Below are 27,638 nucleotides of genomic sequence, written 5' to 3'. Positions count from 1 at the left end.
TTGCCTGAATTATATACAACTGGCAAGTCTCTGAGGCAAAATTTGAACTCAGGTCTTATTTCATCCCTCTACAAATAATTCTACCATGTGGTCCTTGGGTAACCCGTCTCAAAGAAAGCAAAATTCTTTGCAAATGCAAAACCTCCAGTAAGAAAAAAAAAAGTCAGTATCTTATTTGCCAGTAGGCAAAATCTATCACAGTGTGATCAGAATCAATATATAGTCTAGCTACCGTCACATTTGCACAGATTCTGAGTCTAAGAAGGTTATACATGCAGTGAAGATCTAATTAATACTAAGAAAAATAAATTTAAGAAAATAAACTGAGCTAAACTATAAATAATTTAGTAGATAAAAATACATATATATGGTTTTATAAGTTCAAAAAATTATTTATATACACCCTTAAGCTAATCTAGAAAACAATGCTGTGAATGACATACTATTAGAAATATTTTCTCCATTTTACAATTGAGGAAACTGGGGATCCCAGAGGTCGAGACTTTCCAAGGGTCAGTATAAATATTTAGGTGTTGGAGCTGGGAGATGATTCAATAGGAAGGACACTGGTCTGAATTCAAAATCTGCCTCTGATGCTTAATAACTTTGTGACTCTGGGCAAAGTCATTAACTTCCCTGGATCTCAGTATCCTCATCTGTGGAATGAGGAAATCCTGGGGCTCCTTCCAGCTTTTCATCTCTGATCTCATGATTCTATGACCCCCAGTGTTTTGAAGTCAAGGGCAGAGCTCTTTACACTCTCCAGGTTGCCCCTCCATATGAATGCAAGGTATCAAGACAATAAATCCACAGCTTTATTAAGAATACATATACATGAATATTTCAAACTTCAGCATCAGCATGTATGGATTTGCTGTGGACATAGCCACACATTTTCAATTAGTTCATTTGCCAATAATAAACCAAATGCATATGATTCCCCACATCCTAACCAACCCTAACTATATATTTTAGCTAAACATTTGAGGCAGAAAAATGAAATTGAAAAGCAATTTGACATTCTTTCTGCATCTCTTCTTTCTCTTTAAAAAAGTTAAGGAAAATGGTCAGAATAAAAATGAAGAGTTGGGTAGTGATAGACCTGAAAAATGACTGCAAGAATGGATTTGTTGATCACAATTATTAGTTATTTCAACAGTAGAAGTTAGAAGGTCTCAGAATCTCCTGGAGATTCACAGACTGGATCATGGGACAAAAGTCTGCATAACATATGTGAATTACCCTTGCCTCCAGCTCATGCCACATTCTCTCTCTCATTAGCTAGTGTAAACTTTCAAATAAAAGTTTAATGATAATAACATTTTCCCTTAGGGTAGAACAATAAAATGTAGTCTGCATTCTAATTAAACAACCCTAATTAAATCCACATTAAAGGATTCTAACTTGACTTTCAGATGCTCATAGGCTAAGATTGTTTTTTCCTCCTTTCCCTGTAGCTAGGAGTCAAGCTAGGTTCTAAGGCATCAAAGATATCAGTGAAGATATAAATAGTATTTTCATTTTTAATGCAGTACCTTGTTCTCTTGAAATATCTGCCTTGTACCAGAACTTAGATGTGTCTTGAACAAATTTCACAGTCACATCTTTGTCGGTGGGATTTTCTGCAAAACAAAATTAGAAAGTAGTTATTGCAAAGGTCATTTCCTGCTGTAACTTCTCGCCTCGGTCAGTAAGGTTCTGATTAACTAGGAATTTGGAGTTCAACCACTGTGGTGGTGGGAGCAGTGAGGAGAAGGGGGAAGGAAAGGGAGCAAAAAATACCACAATCCAAATGAGAGTCTTGGGAGATGTATGGAATATTTTAAGAACATAAAATAAACAAACCAGGATACTTTGATTAGGAGCTTGCAAGAACCATTAAAAAGCCTTTTTGTAGCTATAAAACCTGAAAATATGTAGTTTGAAACTACTTTTAAATATGGAACTCAGCAGGGCAATGATTTTGCCTGAAAGGCAAAGAGAATGACTAGCAAAATCTGTGTTTTGTATGCCCGCCATGAATCAAACCTGGAGACATACAGAAGAATGCAGAATAAGTTAATAGCAGGTATTTGGGATCAACCATTGCTCATGGGTAAGCACCAGAGCAAGAACTATCATTGTATCTATCTAACACTGTTCCAAAACTTCTAAATAATCTGCCTGTTGTATTTTAAAGACTAATTCACACAACAAAGCATGAATGTATTTTTTAAATAAACATTCAAGTTTTCTTTACAAAAAGCTACTCAAACTCATCTCTGAAGATTAAGTCAAACTCAATATACAGAGATTACGGATCACTTGATACAAAACAGCATCACGTACCTGGCAAGGGTGAGGATCCTAAAACTTTAGCAAAGTCTGGAAGGACATTTGGGAAAGGGATGCTGTTTGTACTCCCGCTATGGGGGCTGGAGAAGCCACTAGAAGATGGAGAGACAGAACCAAAGGAACGATCTCCTTCAGATATCCTCTTCTTCTCAGGAAGGGGTGGTTGTGAATGTAGGGATAATCCAGCATGCTGTAGGACTGGACTGTGTTGACTGTTGTGTCCAGGGGCCACTGTGAGAAAATTATGAGACAAGAAGCCATTGTCGACAACTCCCGCCATTGGGGCAATTGGTGGCTTAGAAGCTCCATTGGAATTAGTCAGTAAGGTCCCAGGCTTCTCATCAGGCTGTAGGCTGTTCCCAATGCTAGGCACACCAAAGTTTAGGAAGGCCCGGCCACTTTGGCTGGCCAGAATTTCTTGAGACTGTTCTGCTGGTGAGTTTTCATGATTGTTTAGATTAGAAACTTGTAGCTCTGAAGGCGGGAAATGAGACAAGAGTGAAGATTCTGGTCCTGGACTGGAAAACTCTGTACCCACAAGGAAACCTGTGGGTCGGTTGCTCCCCATCATTGACAGTTGTGGTGAAAGAGAAGATTTGGGACTGCTTTCTAGCCATTGGTGCTCTGTTGTAGAAGGGCTATTTGAAAAGAAAAAAAAAAACAGTAAAATGAGGAAAATGTGGCAGCATCCCATGCAACAGAAAAAGGAACTGATGTAATTCAAGTGTTGGAAGAAATCTCAGTGGCCAATTAGTCCAACTCATACCCAAAGGGAATCTTCGTGGTAACATTCTCAGACAACCAACCTCTAACGAAGGGGTTCCTACCACATTTTGAGGCAACCTATTCCACTTTTTGAAAAAATTGTATTTAATTAGATGATTTAGAATATTTTCCATGGTTACAAGGCTCATGCTCTTTCCCTATCCTCCTTCTAACCCCCTCCCATATCTGATGCAGAATTCCACTAGGTTTAACATGTGCCATTGATCGAGACCTATTTCCATATTATTCATATTTGCACTAGGGTGATCTTCTAGAGTCTACTTTCCCAGTCATATTCCTATCAACCCATGTGATCAAGTAGTTGTTTTTCTTCTGAGTTTCTTTTCCCACAGTTCTTCCTCTGGATGTGGATAGTGTTCTTTCTCATATATCCCTCCAAATAGTTCAGGATCACTGCATTGCTACTAGTAGAGAAGTCCATCACATTCAATTGTACCACAGTGTATTGGTCTCTGTGTACAATGTTCTCCTGGTTCTGCTCTTTTCACTCTGCATCACTTTCTGGAGGTCATTCCAGTCTCCATGGAATTCCTCCACTTCATTATTCCTTTGAGCACAATAGTCTTCCATCACCAACATATACCACAATTTGTTCAGTCATTCCCCAATTGATGGGCATCCCCTCATTTTCCAATTTTTGGCCACCACAAAGAGCGCAGCTATGGATATTCTTGTACAGGTCTTTTCCCTTGTTATCTCTTTGGGGTACAGACCCAGCAGTGCTATGGCTGGATCAAAGGGTAGACATTCTTTTGTCGCCCTTTGGGCATAGTTCCAAATTGCCTTCCAGAATGGTTGGATCAGTTCACAGCTCCACCAGCAATGAATTAATGTCCCAACTTTGCCACATCCCCTCCAGCATTTATTACTTTCCTTTGCTGTCATGTTAGCCAATCTACTAATTGGTAAACAATCTTTATAACAAAAACCTCTGACAAAGGTCTAATCACTCAAATTTATAAAGAGCTAAATCAACTGTACAAAAAAAAATCGAGCCATTCTCCAATTGATAAATGGGCAAGGGAAATGAATAGGCAATTTTCAGATAAAGATAAAGAAAACTATTAACAAGCACATGAAAATCTATTCCACTGTTATACAAATAGAATGGCTAAGAAATTTTTCTCATAATCATTCCTAAACTATAATATTACTCACCTAAACAAAATCTTTCAAAGACTCCATCATTGTTAAGTGAATAAAGTTCAAATGCCTTAGTCTGGCATTTAATTCTATTTACAATAAGGACTCTGTTTATCTTCTCATAATTATATCCCAGAGCATCTTTAATATACACAGCTCTCCAGATAAATTCATGATTTCTTAGACATACCCATGCTTTCCTAGTTCCAGACTTGGCTCAGACCATTCATTCTGTCTAAAATGACTTCTTAGGCCATTTCTGTCACTGAAATCTTACAAGTCCTTTAAGTGTTACCTCAATGTATATTTTCTGAGGACATATTCCTTGATCCCGGTATCTCTCTTTTTAAATTCCCATAACCCTTTGTACTTTTTCTTAACTCTATAAAAATATGATGTTCCATGCTAATTTCTGTACAGTTCTTACTTTTGCTCTGAGATTGTAAACTCTTGGAGGAAGGAGGTGGCAGGTAGAATAAACATCATATTCACCTTTAAAAATTTTAACGCTAGTTATGAAGGTACTTGCTATGTATTTAGCGAATGAATACAATCACATATAATTTTTACTACCACTTTGTGAGGTAGGTTGGGCAGTAAACTACCTTATTTTACTTATTAAAAAAAACTGAGGAACAGTTTTCTATTTTATCTATGTCTTGTCCATTCACTTAATGGTAGCCAAGTTAAAGCCTAAATTTTCTGATTCCTAGCCTAGCGATATTTTTTATTCTACTAATGTTTGCCTGGGTAAAAGATCTGATCTCACTACTAAAACATGGCTAATTGTACTAATTTGGCCACATTCTATAGGAGAGAGTCCTTCTTTTACACCAATGCTGTCTGTAGCCATGGAAGATAATGGAGACAAATGGCGAATAGGGCAATTAAACCATATCTGTGGCCCCCATAGTATATTACTTTAACTAAGAGCTACTGAACTGTGGTCAAAGTGGTGTCAAGTCACTAATTTCCCAAAATTCACTCTTAATATTTCAGTGACAGTAATGAAGTATTATAATTTGTGTTATATATACATAATATAAAATAATTCGATTGATAAAATCTCCTGAGGAGACAGAAGTTCCTCACCTAAAATACTTTATTTACCTTATGAAAAAATTCAGAGAAAAGTAGAAGCAATTGTAATTCAATATGGAAATCAATTTCTCTATTTCTTAACTGACTCAAAGCCCATTTCTTTCAGGGGAATAGGTAATTTTGCCAATACATTCTTCCTACCTCTCGCCTCTCTGGAGAGGGCTTTTGCTTGAAGTTGTACAGGCAGATGGAAAAGTCCGTTGACAAGAAGGGGTTGTTGGCCTCTCAGACCGAAACAGACCAGGGTTTGTTCCAATTGGGCTGTCCGACATCACCACTGAGTGAGTAAGCCCTTCAGTGTAACTCCGAGGTTCTACAAGGAAGAAACCCCCCAAAATACAAATAGACCTTAGTCAAAATTGTTAGGAAAATCACTAATAAATAGTCTGTACTTTCAGAAATTATAACTCCTTTTAAATGAAATGTCTGGCATTTTGGCACCTTTATGGAGACCACAGATGCCTTAGCCAATTAAAACATGGTACATGGAAAGAAGTGCTCTTTGTTCACCTGGTCATTTTGCATTTATATTAGGTTAAGTTTTTGGTTGTTTTTTTTTTTTAAAGCATCAATAAGCTGATTTGTCTCCAAACTTAAGGAATCCTGATTTCAAAAGCCAAGAAAAAACCATATATGTTGACAACTGTCAACCTATTTCCAGGTGTGTACTTGATTTACTTTTGTCTACTGCGATTTCAGCAGATAATTCACATTTATATTATACTCCAGAGCTAACAAGGAATTATTCTCTCATTGTTTTGATGAGCAAAGTGAAGATTAGAGAGGTCATAATCACTGAATGGCTTGTCACAGGGAAGAAGGATAAGTTTTTTCAGCTTTGCCCAAGACAGCAAAAGTAAGAGTAATAAGTGATCCAGAGGAGCCTCTAAATCATTTGAAAGGAAAACAAAAGAAAACAACAATAATAACAACAGAAAATAGTCCCAAGCCAAGAGAGTGGTAGAAATGTGCAATGCCTTGAGCAAGGCATTTATAGGTCTTTAGACAGAGGCCTAATAACCAATTCTGAAAGATATTATAGAGGGGGTTCTTTTTTTAAATTATATGCTTAATAACCACAACCACTACTAAAAAACATTTAACTAAACAAATTAATAAAAAAATTATATGCAAAACCATAAACGGAACACTATTTAAAATTTGTTTTAAATTGTGCAAATCATATATATATATGCTATCGTCTGCTTTTGAGCTCCCTTTGGATTTGTTTTACATGGATATATTTTTCTTCTTGATTCTTTTACATTTTTAATGTTATCATGGTATGTATTATTCTTATTATCTTTTCTTCTCTTTTCATCTCTTCATATATTTCCCTTATTTTTTATATTTCTGTCATCTTAATTATATAATAGAATCCATTACATTCACATATATTCGGTCACTTCTCCCATTCAATGAATTTGTATTGTTTCCAATTATTATGTCATAATAATAAACAAAACTTCTAAGAGTATTTTTATACAAACACAGCTTTTATCCTCTCAGTAATGCCCTTAGGACCTATCCCTAGTAATGTGATTTCTAGGTCAATGAGTATGAACAGTTTTACAGCTTTTAATGTATAATTCCATCATTTTTCTTTAAAAACAAATTTAAAAATCCCTCTAGATGCTCTAGTAATGTAATATTTGGTCTGTTTCTCTATGTTCCTATCAGTATTTAATCTGATCACTTTGGTCTGGCTGGTTTCAGTTAACATACATTACCAGGACCATATTTCCCTAGATTGGTCCTTAGGTAGCAGACACAATCTGGTGCCAGGACCATACTCTTTCCAGAAGTCTTTTCATCTTGATCATACCTAGTAGAACTTTTGCTCCAGTGCCACAACCCCTCAAAGACATAGGATTACCTCAATAGTATGATGAATATTAAGACTCTTGCAAAATATTTAAACTCTCTAAGCCATTGTTGCCCTACCAGAAACCATGCTTAGATTATTGGTATGCTTGGGCTTAATTCTATTATTAATCTCATGCAGGTGGGTGTGGGCTTTCCACATAGCTATCTTATTTATCTTATCTAAGGTTCTCTTTACCTCCTTCTCTTTATTCTTATTTTTTTCTGTTAGAATTATTAGTTCTGAAAGGGGAAAATTAAACTACACCACCATTATTATTTATCTATGATCTAGTATCATTATTCGTTATCTATTTCCACCTGTATCTCATTTAGTTTTAGTTTAGTTTTTTTTTAAAAATAAAACCCTTACCTTCTATCTTAGAATCAATACTTGTGTATTGGTTCCAACGTAGAAGAGTGGTAAGGGCTAGGTAATAGGGGTTAAGTGACTTGCCCAGGGTCACACAGCTCGGAAGTGTCTGAGGCCAGATTTGAACCTAGGACCTCCCATCTCTAGGCCTGGATCTCAATCCACTGAGCTACCCAGCTGACCCCAGTTTTAGTTTTAGTTTTTTTTTTTTTAAATCTGGATACTATAACATTTTTTTCATACAGGTCCAATATTATCCATGGTAATACCCCTTCCCTGAGAAGATACTTGGTAAAGTATGATCTTATTAGGCCCTGAAATTCCTTACAAAGTCTCAGATTCAATAGGAAATTTCCCAGTTCCACAGAATAGTAAATCTTGAAGCCAAAATCTGAGCTTTGGTTCCTTTGTTCCATATTCTTTGGCCTTTCCATTATATAAATATCTCCTATCTTTCCCTGCCCGCCCCCAAACTCAACTATAGAAAAGAGAGAAATCTGAATACAATGTCATTCATGCATTTGGCTTCTTTTCAAGCTGCTTCTTTGGTAGGATTATTTAAAAAATTAATATGACTTCTATTATTTGGAAAGCTTAAGCAGATTTCTCAGTTTACAAAATGAAGTGTCAGAAACATTGGTAGCTGCTTATTTCTAAATATAAACTCATAAAAAATCTATTTCTTTGCAAAATTACATGTGAAAAAATTCAGACTTCATTTTGTTAATGCCAGATCAATGAGGATCTCTTTCTGAAAGCAGTCTACAAGAAAATTATCCACTTTTTAATAATATTACTTATCTGATTTTTATGGGCATTCAGGTAATTCAGGTAGCAGAAAATACTGGTGCTAAACTTAGGACAACTCATCTTTCTGAGTTCAAATATGGCCTCAGACACTTCCTAGTTGGGTGACCCTGGGCAAGTCAATTAATCCTATTTGTTTTAGTTCCTCATCTGTAAAATGAACTGGAGAAGGAAATTATAATCCAAGTATCTTTGCCAAAATAATCCAAATGGGGTTACAAAGAGTCTGAAATGTCTGAATAACAACAAAAAAACCCTGATTTTTGTCCATTACATATTTTTGTCTATTTTGTTCTTAATAACATTGTTTGTTTTGGCTAGAGGTAACAGGGTTTCTAGAACTTTTTAATTCTTAGAAATGCTCAGCTCTAACTGAATACGTTACCCTCAGATTTCAGTAGGTTTACAGATAAAAACCTCAAAGGAATCTTGCAAGCCCTTAGCTGATCACTCTTATTTTACCGATGGGGGGAAAAGAAGCACATAGAAATTGAATCGCCTGTGCAAACTAACATAGTCTGCAGAAAGGAAAACCAGGAAACGAAACCAATGCCCTCTGACTACACATTTCACATATCTTCTACTATATTACTTCGTCTCCCCACAGCTGAAGTTTAGGACTAGTGTCCAGATTTCAAATTAAAAAAAAATAAACATTCAATTATTGAATTTTATTGAATGTTTAAACTATACAGAGCAATATATTTTTTAAGTTCATGACGATGTCAATTATAGCTAAGAAAAGTACTAATGGCATGATCATTAAGCCAAGTGGTTTCAAACACTAGCCAGTTTTGTCTAATTTCAACTGAATGTACATCATTAAGTTCTCATCTCTGAAAGCTGCTGAACCATCAAGGAAAGATGAAACCAGATCATTCAAGCAAATCATAGAACTATCAAACTGAGTGGTTCAGAAATGATACACTACAACATGGATACATGTTTGCATATCATCGAACTTCAAGACAGTTATTACAATGTTTGCCTTATTTTTCAATAAGTGATATTATAGATAACATAAAGTGTGTGATAAATATGATAATATAATCAGTAAACTCATATGATAATAAATGGGAAATTAATTATATTCCCTGGTTAGTATTTTAATAAACATTCCAATTTTTTCTATGGCTTGAGAATGTCATGTTTTTATTTTGTTAAAATGCCACATTTCTGAAGTACTTCAGTTGAGGATTACCTAAAGGGCAATGGGCAGGTACATGTTAAATATGAATAGGACATAGCACATGATAATCAAGGAATTATGCTGAATAGTTTAAAGGCTGACATAAAAAAAATGTGGAAATGGAAAAAAATGGTTCAATTGTATCCATGCAATGCCAACTGAACATGTTTAGAAGTCCTCTAGCACTTTCAATATTGACCTCAAGCAAATCTTTGGGAATATATAAAAGAAATTTGCATTGGATAGTTAGTCAAATCTACTAATGGAGATTATAGGCTTATCTATGGAGTTATAAAACCTGTTGAGGATTTCAAATATTTTTAAATAGAAATAGAATAAAATTAATAATGTAACAACTTAATAAACATCAAATGAGAAAAGACATTACAAAAGGCTTCCAGTTAAGCCATGTAAAATCATACTGGCCAAAAAAATGAACAAATAGAATAACAACACTGTTATGATAGCAGAAAGTTATATATAACATCATTAAGATTTTCACTAAACATAAAAGCGACTGAGACAATAACTAAAAAGAAGGATGATGAGACCAGGCTACTGGATCCCAGAGCATCCTAACATAAGATTAATGAAAAGTGTTTTCAACAGAATGTGTTGAGAGAGACCTTGTATCTAAATCAGGGTTTTGGATGCAAGTTACAGGTTCCTCAAATAGCAAAGAGAGAAACAGCCATTAAAATTTATTAAAAGTTAGTAGGAAGCTGAAGTAGAAATAGGATGAGTACCAAAGGAAGAAAGAATGCCTCAGCAATGGGAAGTCAAATCACTGCAGCTCAGTCCATTATACTAGTCTTATTACCATAACATAGTGCACAGGGTAGGCAAAATGGGGGTGTCAGTCACATAATATGGAGGGCCCAGGTTCAAGGCTCAAATCTAATGCATCCTAACAAGTGGTAAAAGTAAGTACATCTTGTGACAAAAGAACATTTGTAGCCTGAGAACAAAACTTATTTTTGTGTCCTAAGCAGAGAGTAGCCCCATAAAAATTTCATGTTAGTAGATAGTTTTCACCTTGGTGCTTTAGAGAAGATATAAATCTACTTTTTCTCAATTTTATATTATTGTACAGTCCTGATTCTTTTTAGAGACTAGTATTTTTTTTCCAGTTTGTTTATATATTTTTATTTTCTCTTCTGTTCTGTGATTTCTTGGGTGGGGGAGGGAGCCAGTGAACATTTGGTTCTGTGATGGGAAACTTTCTCCATCTATGAAAATTAGGAAATTTTATTCTTACTTGTCTGGGGGTGGGGAAGAGATTCAGTGAGTTGTCCAGTCCTAACTGTAGTTAGGATACATTAGATTTGAGCCTTGAACTGATGCAAAGTGAAGCTATTAGAACCAGGAAAGTAATACACAAAAACTCCTACCAAAAAAAAAATCAAAAATAAATGTTTCAAATTTACAAAGAATAAATTTGGAATTAGAAGGAAATTTCTTATTTCTTCCCAGGGGTGGTAGTAGTGTAGTCTACAGGTGTTGGGAATTGCATAAAATATTTAAATAAATCAATGTGTTGATAAGTTTTGTTGATTTTTAATCTTCTATTTTTTCTTTTTTTAAAAATCTTTGTTATAAGGGAATACTCCTTGGGGAAGAGGAGAAGATTTTTTTAAAGATACCAATTAGAAAACAATGGTGGGTGAGGGGAGGAAGAAGAGATTTAGAAAATGCCATAAGATTTAAAGACCTGAAAGATCTGTGAATACTAAAATGCATATCATTTATTAAAGCATGAGAATGTGCTGAAGCCAAATTCAAGTTCTAGTTTGTTTTTGTTATCCCAGGACCTGTCCTAGAAATAGCAAGGAAAGCACTTCTCCTGAAAACATGGCTTTGTTTATAATTCAATTAGCCACCAATTCTCTGAGTAGCTTTGTAAACCCATAAGCCCTATATAAATGCAGGCTATTATGATTATTGTGGCCCTGCTCTTTTCTTTCTGACAGAGAATATTCTCATTCCCGTTCCCTGATCTTAACCCTTTATGTGCAGGAAGGAAATTTGCCAATAGAAACCTGGTTCAGAGTTGCTACTCCCCTGGGATGAAACTAACTTCATCTATTTAATATTTCAAGAGGTTGCAAAGAATCCTGGCCTTGGAATCAGAGGATATTGGTTCAAATCCCAAAGTAGTCAGTAATTTACTATATGACTTGGGTAATTCACTTAACTCTGAGTTTTCTCATCTGCAAAATAAGGGGGTTGGACTAGTTGACCACTTATATCTCTTGCAGCTCTAAAGCTGTGGTTATACTACTTACTAGGTTCTTGTCCCTTTATGTGGAAAAACAGAAGGTAGCTAAAAGGAAACTACTATATATCATAGTGGCTCATAATTTAAAGTTTGGGGTTTATGACAAAGAATAAAGAAATACTGAAGGATACTTTTCATAGGCAAAATGAAAAAAGTGGTTCTTTCCACATTATATAATTCAGAACAACATAGTAACTGTCACATTTATTTCTTCAGTACAGGCTTCCTGGGGGCCATTGCTCCAGGGATTAAGAATTCTTGGAATGCTTCAGCAACAGCTTTGGCACAGAGTTTGGAAAACAACAATTCAAAATCATAGAGAAATAATGAGGCTAAATAGGCTATGACAACAGATAGCTGAAACACAAGGGAGAGGATTAAAACTCAATTTTCTACAAACTTGAAATAATGATGATGATGCCTTTCTGTAGAGCTTTTTGTGCCATGAAATACTTCCAACGTAATATCTCTCTTTAAGCCTAGCTGTACTAATACTTTGACCCTCATTTTTCAGAAAAAGAAACCAAGGCTTGGGGAAATAAAGAGATTTGCTAACACTTCTGGAAAGTACCAAAGGCAGGATTGAAACCCAGGAAACACACATACATGCACATAAATATATATATATACATATATGTATAGAGTCTCCCAGTTTTCCACATCATTAAGGATATTCTTGCTTTTAAATTTTTTTCCATTTGATATAAACAGTAAGCAAAATAAAACAACAACATTAATATTCAGGAAATATTACCTGGTAACGAGATTTATTTCATTGTTTTAGGCAAAATAAAAATGTTCTTAACTCACAGTGGCTACAGTAATAGTATATACATGTGGAGTTTGAATGTTTTTGGTGAAAATACAGCTTATGAGGTAAAAAGGTCACTACATAGCTGAGTCTTGATGGTGATATTTAATAGGAGAGCTAAAAGCTATTAGATATGATAGAGCCAATATATTTGGAGAGCTGCTCTGTAAGCCTGTAATGAGAGAAGGAAGAAAAAGCAAAGAATAGACTCTATCCATATTAAAGTCCTTCCCACCATTTATCTTTTTTGGTGCCCCTGGGTAATTAAGCAGTGGGGAAATAGACACTGAATCAATACATTTAAAGTGCTTTCTCTCTACACCCTAATTTATCCTGTGGTTCTGGTTTTCTCTTACTCTCTCTAAACAGTCCCTTAGGTCTACAGAATCCATTATTTTGGGCTGGTTTCCATCCCATAGGAAGGATTAAAGACCTTAACGAGATGCTATACTCAGAATAATTTGTACTCTGTTCAGGCTGGGCAAACTAGATAAGATCTCGGGCCCTTTAACAGATAGTTAGTTGGGTTGGGTTTTTTCCCTCCTCACTACAAAGCCACATTACACACAAGTTGCTATTTTCCTTTCTCTGCTGCTTTTGGAGTGGTATTTACAGACTTTTCTCCAGCTCCAACTGAGGAAAGCACAATGTTCCTTAGTGTTCAGTAAGCAATCCTACAGTCTTTTAGCAGCACTCCCTTCCCTCCCATGTGTCTCTGCCCCTACCCCAGTAACTGCCATGTGGAGATAATCAAGAGGGGTTTCATCTCTCCCTCCCACACCTGGGAATCTCAGGAATTTCTATTACAGCCATTTCTCTGTTCCTGCTTCCCCCAGGATCTTTACCCAGACCAAGACTGAAAGATCTATTCCAAAAGATGTATTTTTTTTTTAATTTTTCAGTCAATTTACTGCGTGAAATTTTTGTGGACAGATTTTAAATTCTTTTCTCTCTGCTTTTTTTCTTAAAGGAAGAACCATGAACATGTGGATTTAGTCAGTTAATAAACATTCATTTAGCACCCACTATGTGCCAGGCACTGTGCTAAGTGCTGGGGATAAAAGGAAAGGCTAAAAACTTTTTTAGTCTCAGCTCTCAAAGGACTCCCAGTCTAATAGAGGAGACAACAAACAATTATGAATAAACAAGTTATATGCAGGCTAAATGGAGATCATTTGTGTGTAGGGGCAGAGGGAACTAGCATAAACTAGTACTAAGGTGGATCAGTTAAGATTTCATATAGAAAGTGGAATTTTAGCCAGGACTTCAAGGAAGCCAACAGTCAAGATTATTAGAAAGAAATACATTGGAGACCTGTTGTACATCTATTAAATACTCAATACCCAGAAATCGGTATTAGTTGGAGGGCACTAGAGAATGTAGTACCTTCAATTCAACTCTCAACAAACATCCCACCAGTGTTATTTGAGTGATTATCATTAAGGAGACACTGGACTAGTTATTGGAAATACAAAAACGAAAAAAAAATCAAGTCTTTGTCCTAAGTCTACCAGATGGAAGCAATGTGTGGCATTAAAAAAACAAACAAACATATGTATGATATAGGGATAGGGAATAGGATTGTACTTTCACTGGTACTGAAAATTCTCCAGTAAGGGAAACGGCTCTACCAAAACAAGTTAACAACCTTTTCTGAAGCTATTTGCCTTAGAATCTTATAATTTATGGTCTTGCCAATCAAGGGTCACATAGTCAGAAACAGGATCAATTTGACTCTGTCTTTCTGGTTTCAAGGTCAGTTTTCTCTCCATTATATCCTACCACTTCTCAGAATGGCCTAGATAAGGAGCAATAGGATTTCTAGTTAGAAGGATCTCTAGAGATCACATAAGCCAATGTCCACATTTTATAGAAAAAAAGGAAAAAAAAAAGAAAATGAATGTTAGAGAAAAGATTTAAACCTAAGACTTTTGCTTCTAACCCCACTATTCAATATAATCTTATTCAAATTATATATCATGTATTATTATAAATCAGATTCAATTATAAGTTATTCTGAAAAGGAAGAGGATAGCAAACTGGATTAAAAGCCAGAATCCCACAATATATGTCTACAAGAAATGCATTTAAAGCAGACAGAAACACAGAGTAAAGGTAAAGGGCTGGAATCTATTATGATTCAGTCAGAGTTAAAAAAAAACAGGGGTAGCCTATGATTTCATACAAAATAAAAGTGAAAAGTGATCTAACTAAAAGAGATGAGGAAGGAAATTACATCTGATAAAAGGTACTATAGACAATAGTAATATTAATATTAAACATGTAAGCATCAAATGGCACAGCATCCAAATTCACAAAGGAGAATATGAATTAAAAGAGGAAATAGGGGACATTAACATTCCCCTCCAAGAATTAGAAAAATCAAATTAAAAAAATAAACAAGAAAGAAATTAAAGGAGATGAACAGAAGTTTAGGAAAAAAAAGTTGAAAGACCTCTGAATAAAACTGAATAGGAATAGAAAGGAATGTGTTTTTTTCTCAGTAGTACATGGCATCTTCACAAAAATGGATTCTCACAACCAAATGTAAAAAAGAAGAAATATTAAAATATACAACAAAGTAATGCATAAAGAAGTTGAAAAGTTAATTGGAAACTAAATTACCTTATCCTAAAGAATGAGTGGGTCAAAGAATAATAAGAGAAAGATTCAACAATTTCATTAAAGAGAATGATGGCAAGGAGACAACATACCAAACTTTTGGGAATTCGGCTAAATCAAGTATTTGGGGAGGAAATTGATTTACATCAATAAAAGAGAAGAGCAATTCAACGAATTGGAGCAAGCAACAAAAAGGACAAATTAAAATCTCCAATTGAATATTAAATTGGAAATCATGAAAATCAAGAGAATGATAAAATTGAAAGAAAACCATTGAACTAATAAATAATATAAGGAGATGGTTTTTATTTAAAAAAAAAAACAATAAAATAGATAAACCATTGGTTGATTTGATAAAAAAAAAAGAAGAAAACTTATGAGGTAGTTTAGACCTAAAGGGGTAATGCTACCACCAACCTTAAATATATGCTTTTCTCCCACCCCCAATTGCTATCTAAGAGTCCTTTCCAGATTCTCCCAGTTGTTAGAGCCATCCCACAGGACAAAAATCATTATTATGCTTTTTTAACATATTTGTATCTGCATTCATGTAGTGTCTGCTCAGTTACCTAAAGGAAGAGATGACTTCACTTAGCTGCAATGCCTAGAAAACATATCTCCTGACAAGTAGTAGGGGCTTGTTAAGTTTAACTTAATTAACTGAGTTAGTGTATAAAAATCTAGGCCAATTATAATTTATACTACTTTCTATTAGAGACCATAAGCTTCAATATCCACTTGCATGAAAGTCCTGATGTGTTTGTGTCAATATGTAACTATTCAAGTAGCTGAGTCAGCTCAGAAAGACCTAAAAAATAAGATAATTTTTCCCTTATGTTCTCTGACATACTGATCCTTCTCTGTATCTCTGCATCTATGCAATGTTGATGATGCAATTATTACTATTTATATATTATATCTCTTATTCTATGTCATAAAACAATATAATGTAGCAGAAGACCACTGGTCTAAATGTCAGGGATCCTGGGTTTGATAGTTCTCTCTTTGCCATCGACTCTCTCTGATTTGTGGCTTTCTGCTCCCTATCTGTTAAGGGACAGGTTGAACTAAATTCTATTTAAAGCTCTAAAATTCTATGTTCCTATCAGTAAGAAATAAGAAATAGCTTCACACAGAATTCAACATTAAGGTCCATTTTTAAAATTGCTAACCTTTCATTCCATTTAACATACTTGTTACAAATTAGGACATACAATAAAGCAATGCATAACAGAAAGAATATTTGGAATAAGAAGATCTAGAATTGAATCCCATTTCACATACTTACTAGTTATGTTATCCTTAGTAATTGATTTTATCTCTTTGCGATTCAGCTTCCTCATTTGTACAATGAAGATAATAATACTTGAACTATTTGTATTTTCTGGAAGTAAAGTATTATATAAATGTCAGCAATTTTTACCTACTTCAATGAGATGGATATTTCATCCACCATCATGGAAAGAAACTCCTCTATAATTCTGTCAAAAATATTCCAGAGCTATTGTGAAAATTTAGCTACAATAGTAAATTTCATTTTGATCTCTGTATCCAATTTCTATTTTAAAACTGTTCTACTTTCATTTAGGGAACTTTAAACAGATTGGCAAGAAAATGAATTTCTCATCTGGCCTGGCACTACATGGAGAATTCTAACACTGATCTACTGAAAATACTAATTCTTTTGACAAAAGATTGTTTCCCAAGCAGCTTCTCTGCTTAAAATACAGTAAATAAAGCCTGATTCTCTAAGTAGTCAAAAGATTCCTTAGCAACATCTTAGAGAGTTACAATAATGCTTTTTGATTAGCATTATGAATAAGTTCTTTTTCTCATAAGTTGATAGATTAACTATTTCATTGATAATTTTTATTTAAATGTTTAATGAGTCCATCTAAACATATTCCATACTCCTTTGTCTTCTAAAACAGAGAAAAGTAAAAATAATGGGACCTTTAATTGATGGCTCAGGAAAATCCTTTATTAAGATCAATTTTCCTGTCCTATTATGCTATAATAGTCATGTGTTCAGGAGCTATAAGATGCTTGGATAAAAGGCTCCATATAATACGTGCTTAATAAATATTTGCTGAGTTAATGCTTTTGTTCTAAGTGGGTGACCATCAAGAATAAGGCATTCAGGATGGCTATAGTTCTCAGGTTCATGCCAAATGAGGATGGATTGAAGAAATTGGGAATATAGCCTGAAGAAGTCATGACTTAAGTAGAACAGGACAACTGGTTTTGAATATATAATGGGCTACCATGTAGATGAAGGATTATATTTACACTGCTTATCCCCTGGGTTTAGAATTAGGAACAATGGAGAGAAGTAGCAAAGAAGCACATTTAAGTTTGAGATAACTAAATGAGACAGAAAAACAGACAGACACATATTCATAGAAACAATTGCATAAATAGATGTATCTATAGACAAAGATGACTATTTAACTATTTAAAACAAACAAATACTTTTCTAACAATTAGAGCTACACAGAAGTAAAATGGGCATCACAGGAAGTGGCAGGTTCCCCAACATGCAGTGACTTCAAGCAAAAGCCAGTTAACCATGTGGGTACCCTGATGTTGTTAAACTCATTTACACTCATTGAAGACACAAAGAGCTCTTATTTATATGGGTTGTCTCTAATTATACTTACCTATTAGAAAGGAAAATGTCTTAGTATTTTAATTAATATCATTTTGACCTGGTAGATTGTGTGAATGGGTCTTAGAGATCCATCATGGGTCCTCAGAAACAATTTTGAAAACTATTACTCTAAGCTTATAAATTGGAAAGTAAGTGTTAAATGACAATGGAGAGCAATTTCCTTACTTGAGAGTTCCTAATACCTATAAAATTACAGATTTCAACCAAAATAACAACAAAATAGCCCACCCCAGACATATTCCTTTTCAGACAGCTTATGAGCACATGTCACCTATCAACCTGATAGCAAGTTCTTCCCAAGGTAGGGCCCTCCTCTTACAATTTTCCAGTATTCTCTTTTATATTTACTAGTGATAATAACTATTTGAATAAGCTATTTTAAATTGTGGGAGCAAAAGGCAGTGTATAATAACACTTGATCTATAGTGAGAAACATAATTTTATAAAGCTGCCATGTTTATCATACCTCATTTGATTAATAACCTCCAATTTCAATAAATAATATCAATTCAATAAAATTATCCTGAAATTTCAATGCTATATTAAGCTAGCCTTATTTCCCAGGATCTCCAGTTCTAGATTTATATTTAGAATGGATAGTAAGAAAAATAAAGAGCTGTTTTATTTCTAGCATTTTTTAAAAAGACTTTCAGCTCAAGATTTCATCTTTAATTTATTGAGAAACTTTTGATGAATATCTATTTCACACACAGCAATCAATAATTTTTATCTTTCCTTCAAGATTTAAAACATGTTCAGACAAAAAGTCTGGGTAAAAACTGTTGCTAGAAATTCGGCAGATAACTGGGAACTCTTGTTTCCTAAGAGAGATTTAATTGGGTAAAAGCCCAAGCCAAACATCTATCAGAGCCATGCCCTTTAGAAACTTAAAGCATCTTCATGATCACTGCTAGCACAGGTAAAATCACAATTACACAATTGTGTAATTGTAATTGTGTAATTGTAAAATCACAATTACACTTAATATCACCTGTATGTCATTAACTTTTTTGACAGGAGAATGTTGAGAGATTTCTTGGTTAAATCTGCCAGTTGGATGTTGACTGTTGTCTTTTAATTAAGAGGTCATACCCATATCTCAGCTTTTAGCCACTAAAGCTACCTAATTATTTGGCAGTATTCACCAACCCCAGGCCAAGAAATAATTTTAAACCTCAGTTTTAACCTCCAAACTCTTAGTTAAATAAAAGACATATTTTCATTGTGTTGTATATCAATATTAAATTTAAAATACAGGAGTTATGGGGACCAAATACATGCCATGTGTATGTATGTATATATATATATATATAGTTATAATAAATGAAATATGTTTAAAATTCTAACACTGATTGATGACAATAAGATTTATGATGGAAAGTACAATGTCTAAAAAGGGAAACCACCTCAAATCACTCATCCAAAGAATGAATTTTAAGTAGCCTCAGAAGTTTAGTATTTAAATAGAGTGAACTGTATTCTGATTGACCAACCAGCCTTTCCAGTCTTCTTAGATATCTTACCAACCCCTCTAATGTGCCGCATCACACAATCTGTGACCCAGTAACACTGGCCTTCTTACTGTTCCTTGCATAACACTCCATCTCTGGACTCCTAACATTTTTATTGCCTAGAATGCTAATCCTCCCCATCTCCTCCTTCCAACAATTTAAAATAGCTTCTATGACTCATCTAAGTAGCACTGTTTCCTAAGGATCACTATTAGACAAGTCTTTAATTTAGTTATTACAACTAATAAAGATACACACTTGCAGATAATCTACAATTCTATGCTTATTCACTAGGTCTTCTTAACAATTCATTTGAAGAAATAAGGTTTTAGGTTATATATGAAAGAAAAGTACTTTGATATGGTGACATATATATGCATATATATACACATGTATATGAAATATACATATAACACTAAGTCAGAGGAAAAGCTGGTAAAATACACCCAAAACATAGTTAGAGGCAACTGGCCAGATCAACTCCTCTGGGTTAAGGATCACTAAGTCTTCTTTCCCCCATATTTTGAATTGCAGAGACCAACCCTCTGCATTCTTTTCATCCACTCCCAACAAGTTTCTAAAAGTTAAAAGAGAAGACAGAGAAATGTCAAATCCAGGAGGATAGAATGGAAAACACATCAACAAGGTTGAAATGTGTGGGGGGTAGTAGTGGTGGAATGGATATAATGGGAAAAACAGTGAGGGGAATAAAAGTATAAGAAAATGGAAAATCTTAACAAAAAGCTTTAAAATAATTTAAACATCTGGATGTGACAATGTAAGATGGAAGGAAATGACTAAATGTCAGGGACTAAAGTGAAAGCACTGATTTTCCAATAGCTGGGTCACATGGTAATTATGATGAGTAGCTATAGCCACAAAGAGGGTCCAATTTCTTACGAGGCATTTATAGAATGACTGTTGTGTGGAGAGTACCAAAGAATTTGAAGCCAGGAATTTAGGGTTCATGAAAATTATGTCAAAACTATTAGCTTTGCAGGATTTGAGCAAGTAATTCCAAGTTCCCTCTCCTGTAAAGGAATCACTGAATCTCAGAATTCCTCTAAATGCACCTGAATTTGAACAGAAATCCCCTCTAGAACATTCTTGTCAAGTAGAGCTCCAGCCTCTGCTTGAAGACTTTCAGGGCTGGGCAAACGCTCTCACTTTTAGAGCCCTTTAGACCTCAAACAATCCTGTGCGGTAGGTAGAGCAAGTGCTATTCTCATCTGACAGATGAGGAATCTGGGGTTCTGAGAATTATAGGGTATTGGCTCATTATACCGTAGGGGTAGACAGCTCACAACTTATTTTCCTATAATTGCATGAGTATTCATGAAGTATATACAGTTGCTAAGTAATATATACAGTTGTTAAATAAGGAAAAATTGTTTTTTATGAACTGGACTAGCAGCCTGGATTAAAAAAAAAAAAACAGAACTGGACTGATGTCTTTGTTCTTCTCTTCCATCCCATTCCTCTAAGAGAAAAGAATGAGAAGAAGGGCTCTGGAAAATATTCTAGATAGTGAAGTGTTTTTTTTCATAATTTTTTAATCTCTTTGGAGAAAATAAATAATGTTAAAGTCCCCCAAAGGAAAAAAAAAGGAACATCATCCATGTTGTCCCATTCACCTCATCAGATATGTGGCAGGTAGGTGGCCAAGCAGATAGGACACTAGAATTGGCAGTCAGGAAGACTTGTGTTCAAATTCTAATTCAGATGCTTAGTTGCTTTGTTGCCCTAAACAACTCACCTAACTTCTGTGGGCCTCAATTTACTCCTCTGTCAGATAGGGATAACAACAGCCCTTAATTTAGGACTGTTGTGAGGATCATATCACATCTCAAAAAGGATGACACAATAGAAAATACTTTGCAAATGTTAAAACAAATGCCAGCTATCTTCATTACAACAACAACAACAACAACTACTACTACTACTACTACCACCACAAGCAATACTGCTACTACTAATTCTAATACTACCTGCTACTTCCATCGAATCAAATCATGTGGAGTGAGGGGAAGGTATTAATTTGTAGGGCTGTAGCTTTTGTCAGCTGACACAAGACTCTTTTTCAAGGCAGTTAAGGCATGCCTTTTGGTAAACTTTTTTTAGACCATTATAAGTATTCCCATTTTAAGTAAATAAAATGTACAGTAAATAAAAAAGAGTATCAGGAAGGGTTAAGAACTTTCTCTTTAGTTCATACTCTTTTAGGCTAAACTATTTTATGATATCCTTTTTTTAAGTCATATTAACTCTTTTGGCTATTCATAAGCATGCCCTATACTTAGCAGAAACCATGGAGTTAGTGCTGAGATAACAGAAGAAAAGGGTCCTGATCCACAATCTTCTTAAATACTGGAAGATTCTAGCTTTAACAAAAAGTTGATGTATCTAGTGTTGTTCTTCCCCTTTTATGGAGTTTTTAGAGGAGTCTAGGTCTATAATTTCATTAGGGAGCAGAACTTCCAGTGTGGAAACTTTATCCATAGATATGGATAAAAAAATGTCTCTGTAATTTATATTCTTTAAAAAATTGCTTGGGGGAACCTAGAGATTAATTTGTTTTCCTGAGCTCTTAAATGTAGGATAGATCTTTCTGCACTCCTCTTTTACTAACAAGGGATCAAGAATGATCTTGACTGTGACAAAAATTACTTTCCTTAAGTGTAAGGGTTTATCAGTTAATATAGGATTATACCATAGGGAAACAGGCAGTCTTTTAATTGAATTCAAACTTACTCTCAGCCTCAAAAGTCTAGCTCTATAATATCAATAGGCTTGCAATGATATAAGATTTCCTGGTTAAGAAGATCCTTCTCTCAGGGGAAGTCAGTATATCCCCTGCAACTTTAAGTCTTAGTCTTGAGGAGGTGCCTAAAGTGTCAAGAAGTTTTTCACCCAGAGCCATACAGGCAGAACCAAATCAGTAAGGTAGAAATAGCACTTACACCTGTAATACTTACCTCATAAAGTTAGTGTGATAATCAAGTAAAATAATATATGTAAATGACTTTGGGAACTTGAAATTCTCAGATCTCAGAAAGGATAGCCTTTCCATTGATAAGGATTAGAATCCAAATATGCTTGTACAACCCATGTAACCCTTGTTTATGTCTTCTCAGAAGTTCTTAGTAGTTTCACCTTCCCTGAAATCTTATTAACTTTTCTTTTATACTAATGATAACAATTATACATGTGGGTTAGGCATTGATTATCCCATGCTCTCATGACATGACCAGTTCATATTCTTTTTTACTCATTCATTTCTTTGTTGACACAATTTGTACCACTTTTTATTCCTAAATATCTACTTTTAATGGGTTTATAGCCAATTTGTGCCCACCATGTGCCTCTAAATTGACATTTGGGTTATCATCAACTTCAATTCTTTTAAATCCTATTCATAACATTAGAGATCTGTGCAGTGTCCCAAAAGCAAGTCAATTCCTCCTTCTCCTCCTGTTTAAACAACTTTAACATATCAGCTGCTGTTATAAATTTAGGGAAAGACAAAAGAAGAACATGATGAGATGGCAAGAAGGCATTAAAAGAAAGGGAAGCAATGTCTATGACTGTGAAATAATAGATTCCATCAGACTATTCAACTACATGAGATGGTTCACACAGAGTAAGACAAATCACTAAAAAAAATACTCTTTATTCATATCCAAATGCATTATCCCTTAATGACAAACATTTAAGTGTCTAGGGTTTATGGGGCAATGCAGAAATAAAACAAAACTAGAAGAAGGGATCCCCTCTCCAGCATCATCCCTGACAGATGGTCATCCAGCTCCAACTTAACATAAAAAAAAAATGGCATGGAGCCCATTATCCTATAAGGCGGCCAATTCTATTTTAGAATGGCAATAATTACTGGAAAGCTTTTTTTTTTCCTTATTCTGAGCCAAATTCTGCCACTCTATAATTTCTATGCACTTATCCTAGCTCTCTTTTCTAGAGCTCTAGAGAATGATTGATAATACTTCTTACACACACACACACACACACACACACACACACACACACAACTTCAAATATGTCCCTTCTATTAACCATCATCTTCTAACCTCCACCCCCCAATTTCTTTTCTGACAGTTAAATTTTCTTCATTTTCTTCAACAGTTTCTTGGCAGTCCCTCCCCATCCTGGTCACCTATTTCTGGAGTTGTTATACTTTGGAAAAAATCATTCTAAAAATGTAGTACCCAGATCTCAATACAACACTCCAGGTGTGGGTTGATCAGCCAGCTATAAAAGACTCATAAAAGAACAATCACTTCCTTTGTTCTAGACATTTCACTTTTTATTAAAGCAGCCTAAACATCCATTAACTATTTTTGGCTAGTAATGTCACACTGTTGAGTCATATTGACTTGTAGTAGGCTAAAAACCCTAAGCCTCTTTTTATATGAATGACCGCTAAGACTACATTTCTCCCATCCTGTTGATGTTCTTTTTTAATTTGAGTTTAGGACTTTAAATTTATCCATTTGGTCCATCACTGCATCTTTTCCAGATATTTTTTGGATCATAAGTGGATCAGTTATCCCTTGCAAGTACCATCTGCAAATTTGATAAGCTTGCTTTCTATGACTAAAGCCAAATCATGATTTAAAAATTTTAAATAATACAGAACTGAGGAATAAAAACAATATTACCTGATTTACCAAGTTTGGCTTTAAGTTGCTTTTGAATATTTCCAAAACATAAATCTATTCTTAAAGGATAAAGATTTGTCATTTAAACAAGTGTAGCCTCTTAAAAAAACAACAACAACAAAAATCCCCTTACTTTCCATCTTACAGTCAATATTCTGTATTAGTACCAAGGCAAAAGAGCATTGGTGGTTATTTATGTCCAAGATCACACAGCTAGGAAGTGTCTGAGGTCAAATTTGAACCCAGAATCCCTGATCTCTAGGTCTAGCTCTCAATAGATTGAGCCACCTAGATGCCCTCCACAGGTATAGCCTCTTATGATAACTACTTTAGTTATTAAAAATAATTTTCATGTATAAGGATCTTTTACATTTATAAAAAAAGTAATTTTATGTAGCTTTGTCTCCTCTTACTATAGAAGTCTTTCTTAATCTTCATTCTTAAAGGTTGCTATCTGTCCAAAATTTCTAAATAGGAGCTTCTCAGCCAGATCATTTAAGAAATCTGTTTTCTTTTCTTTTTTCATCCTAGTTCTATTGTCTGGTCCATCTAGGCTTTCTCTCAGTTGCTGTCCATTCATGAAAGCAGGCTCTTTTCCCCTTGGTTTCCTGAAGCCCATTCTCAGCTCAGGCCAAAATGCATTCTAGCCAAGTTCTTAATTTTCTATTTTCTTGTTAATTAACTCCCCTCTTTTTATTTACCAGTCTCTCCTTGTTACCATCTAGACCCTGACATTTACTCAGTTCTTTTGTACTATTAAGGATTTGGTGCCAGTCAGTCTAGTAACCCTAGCCTTTTCTTTTCCTATTAACTCAACACTGATCTTAGTTCAATTAAAATATATAATGAAATGAATCTAGAGTGCTATATATAGTATTCCCAAGAAGACCTGAATTTTTACTTAGGACATCCATAAAATCATGTAAAGAAGATAATAAATGAAGGCAAAATGCATGGAGACCAGACCAGGTCAAATGCAAACTGTGAAATGGGTTTATGAATAATCCTGAATTCCCAAGTAAAAAACAGATAGATACCTGCTAAAAGTCGAGGTTTATTTTGTTCTTCTCCATTCAGATTCCAGATGAATAAAATACTCTTAATTTATCCAAGTCTATAAAGATATTATGAGAAGAGTTGCAAAGGGAGAAGTTTTTACACAACTATATAAAATATACACTGGGATGTTTATTTATTTCTTCAACTGCTCCAGGCAGTCTTTATGTCATAGTGTATTCTTGTTAAGAGATGGGAAGGGTGGGGACAAAGGAAAGAGAAAGGGGCAAAGGAAGGACCAATTAAGAGACTACTGGCATAGTTGAGAGCGAACCAGCCTCATAGTCAAACAAACTGGGTTCAAAAGCACCTTCAGGATGAATGGAGTTCCAGACCAGCCTCCAATGCCTATTAGCTGTTTTGAGTTCCCAAGAAAATCACTAAAGATCTTCAATGCAAATATTTATGAATATAGAGAATTTTGTGATCTAGGGATTCCTTATACCAATAAAATCATAGGCTTAGATAAAGAACAAAACAAAACAAATAATAAACAATAACCACAAAAAACACAAGAGGAAGACTGTCAATAAAATAATCTTAAAACATTCTTTCAATCGTTAAGACTGAATTGGAAATTTATTTAAAATAAAATCCCCTTGATGGACTGACTAAGATTAAGTTGTTCAACCTGTCTTGGGTCCTACCAAGTTGGAAATTCTGGTGGTGGATCTGAGACAAGCTGTGGTCTTTGTTGCCTAAGAATCAGCCTAGTAAAGTTCAGGAAAGTTTTAGAAAAAAGTTGGCTACCAGGTAAAAATTTTATTTTTGTCCACCACAGTTAATTCAATCATCTGTGTATGAAGTAGGTACAATCAGCTTGGGAAAACAGTTTCCACACTGATGCAATCATGGATCCTTGTAATATGGTAGATACATTTTTATGTTATTTTTATTATGTGTATCAAATTTACATAAAATAAAATAGGAAACAGTAGGTTTCCAACTACATTCTATGAATCAGCTATCTACCTCAGTTGACTTTTGCACTGATTTCATAGAATCATAAATTAAAATTTGGGAGGGATCTCAGAGGCCATCCTAGTTTAAGCATAGCTTCCTCTCCTCTCGCCACAGATGTATGTTCTTTTCATTTGGTTTTTCCCAAGCACACTATAAAAAGTCCTCCCCCAAGAGACTAGTGTCCTGCACATGTGTTCTCTGCATATATTATTAGTCACTTTCTTATTGATGTAAGCTCAAATTTAATGTCTTTGAGAAGCAGTTGGCTACTGAGGAACAGTTTGGACATGCTCAGTTTATGGTGAGATGTCAAGAGAGATAAGTTACCATAAAATACCATAATGGCCATGGGCCACCATGAGTCATCACCATATCCCTATAAGGGCACTGAAGAATATGAGCAACCAATTTGTCCTCCAGTAAAAACAGGTAATTTGGGTGGAGGGCAAATTTAGATCTGATGTCAGAGAGAATTCTTTAATTAGAACTATCATAAAGGGCTTCTGGTTGGTTTCCCTCCTTCAAATGTTTCTGTGCTCCAAAGGATCCTCCCTCCACTCAGTTTGCCAATGTGATCTCCCTAAAGAGCAGTTCTAATGATGTCATCCCACATTCAATACACTCCTGTGGCTCCCTGTAATCTCCTGAAATCAAATATAAAATTCTCCATTTGGACTTTATAGCCTACCTGTACAACCCAGCTCTTTCCTTCTTCGGTAGACTTCTTACATTTGGCTCCCTATTCTCTACTGGCTTTCTTGCTATTCTTTCATACACAGCAGTCAATTGCTTGATTCTGTGCCTTTTTATCGACTAGATTCTCATGTCTGGAATGCTCTCCCTCTTTACTATTGTCTCGTAACTTCTTGAAAGACTCAGCTAAAATCATACCTTTTGTAGACAACCATTCAAGGTTCAACCTCTTCATTCCCACCCTACTCCTCATTAATAGTAGCTTCCACTAGAGATTACCTACTACTTACAATATATTTACATAGTTGTTTACATGTCTTTTCCCAATAAAATGTGAGCACTGAGAATTAGGGATAGGTTTTTAGTGCTTAACACAGTGTCTGTCACACAGTAAGATCTTAATATTTGTTTAATAACTGACAAAATTGGAATGAGTCACTTTCAAGAAGAAATTAGGGAGCCTTTTGTTATGTATATGTCATAATGAGTATACCTTTGATGTTTGGTTTGGACTGGATGGTCCCTGAGGAACATTTGATGATAAATCATATAGTTTTTTATGATCTCAATCTTTTCATTTCAACCACTAGGTTTGAAGGAAAATCATATGTTTCTCAAATGATTTTATATCATAAGATACAATTAAACTTGTTTTGGACATTCTGACATCCTGTACTTTTATATCATCCCCCTGATACATATTACCTTTGTGGTCCTAAGTAAATAACTTAGTTGTCTCAGGAAACCTAGGATTGTTCTCCCAA

The 27,638-nt window shown here is 34.8% G+C and overlaps 1 protein-coding gene across 12 annotated transcripts in view; it reads right to left on the bottom strand.

The window, feature by feature from the left end:
• Positions 1 to 27,638, bottom strand: part of TNS3 (tensin 3) — a 481,975-nt gene that overhangs the window by 26,780 nt on the left and 427,557 nt on the right. For all 12 annotated transcript variants that reach the window (XM_007500437.3, XM_056804865.1, XM_056804871.1 and 9 more), the window contains 3 exons: positions 5,506 to 5,677; positions 2,329 to 2,972; positions 1,536 to 1,622 (listed from right to left, as the gene is read on the bottom strand). In XM_007500437.3, coding sequence (XP_007500499.2) covers positions 1,536 to 1,622; positions 2,329 to 2,972; positions 5,506 to 5,677 — 903 coding nt within the window. The remainder of the gene's footprint in view (positions 1 to 1,535; positions 1,623 to 2,328; positions 2,973 to 5,505; positions 5,678 to 27,638) is intronic.

This window comes from Monodelphis domestica, chromosome 7 (genome assembly GCF_027887165.1).
Source record: "Monodelphis domestica isolate mMonDom1 chromosome 7, mMonDom1.pri, whole genome shotgun sequence".
Lineage (NCBI taxonomy): Eukaryota > Metazoa > Chordata > Mammalia > Didelphimorphia > Didelphidae > Monodelphis > Monodelphis domestica.
This window is presented reverse-complemented; position numbering and strand designations above follow the sequence as displayed.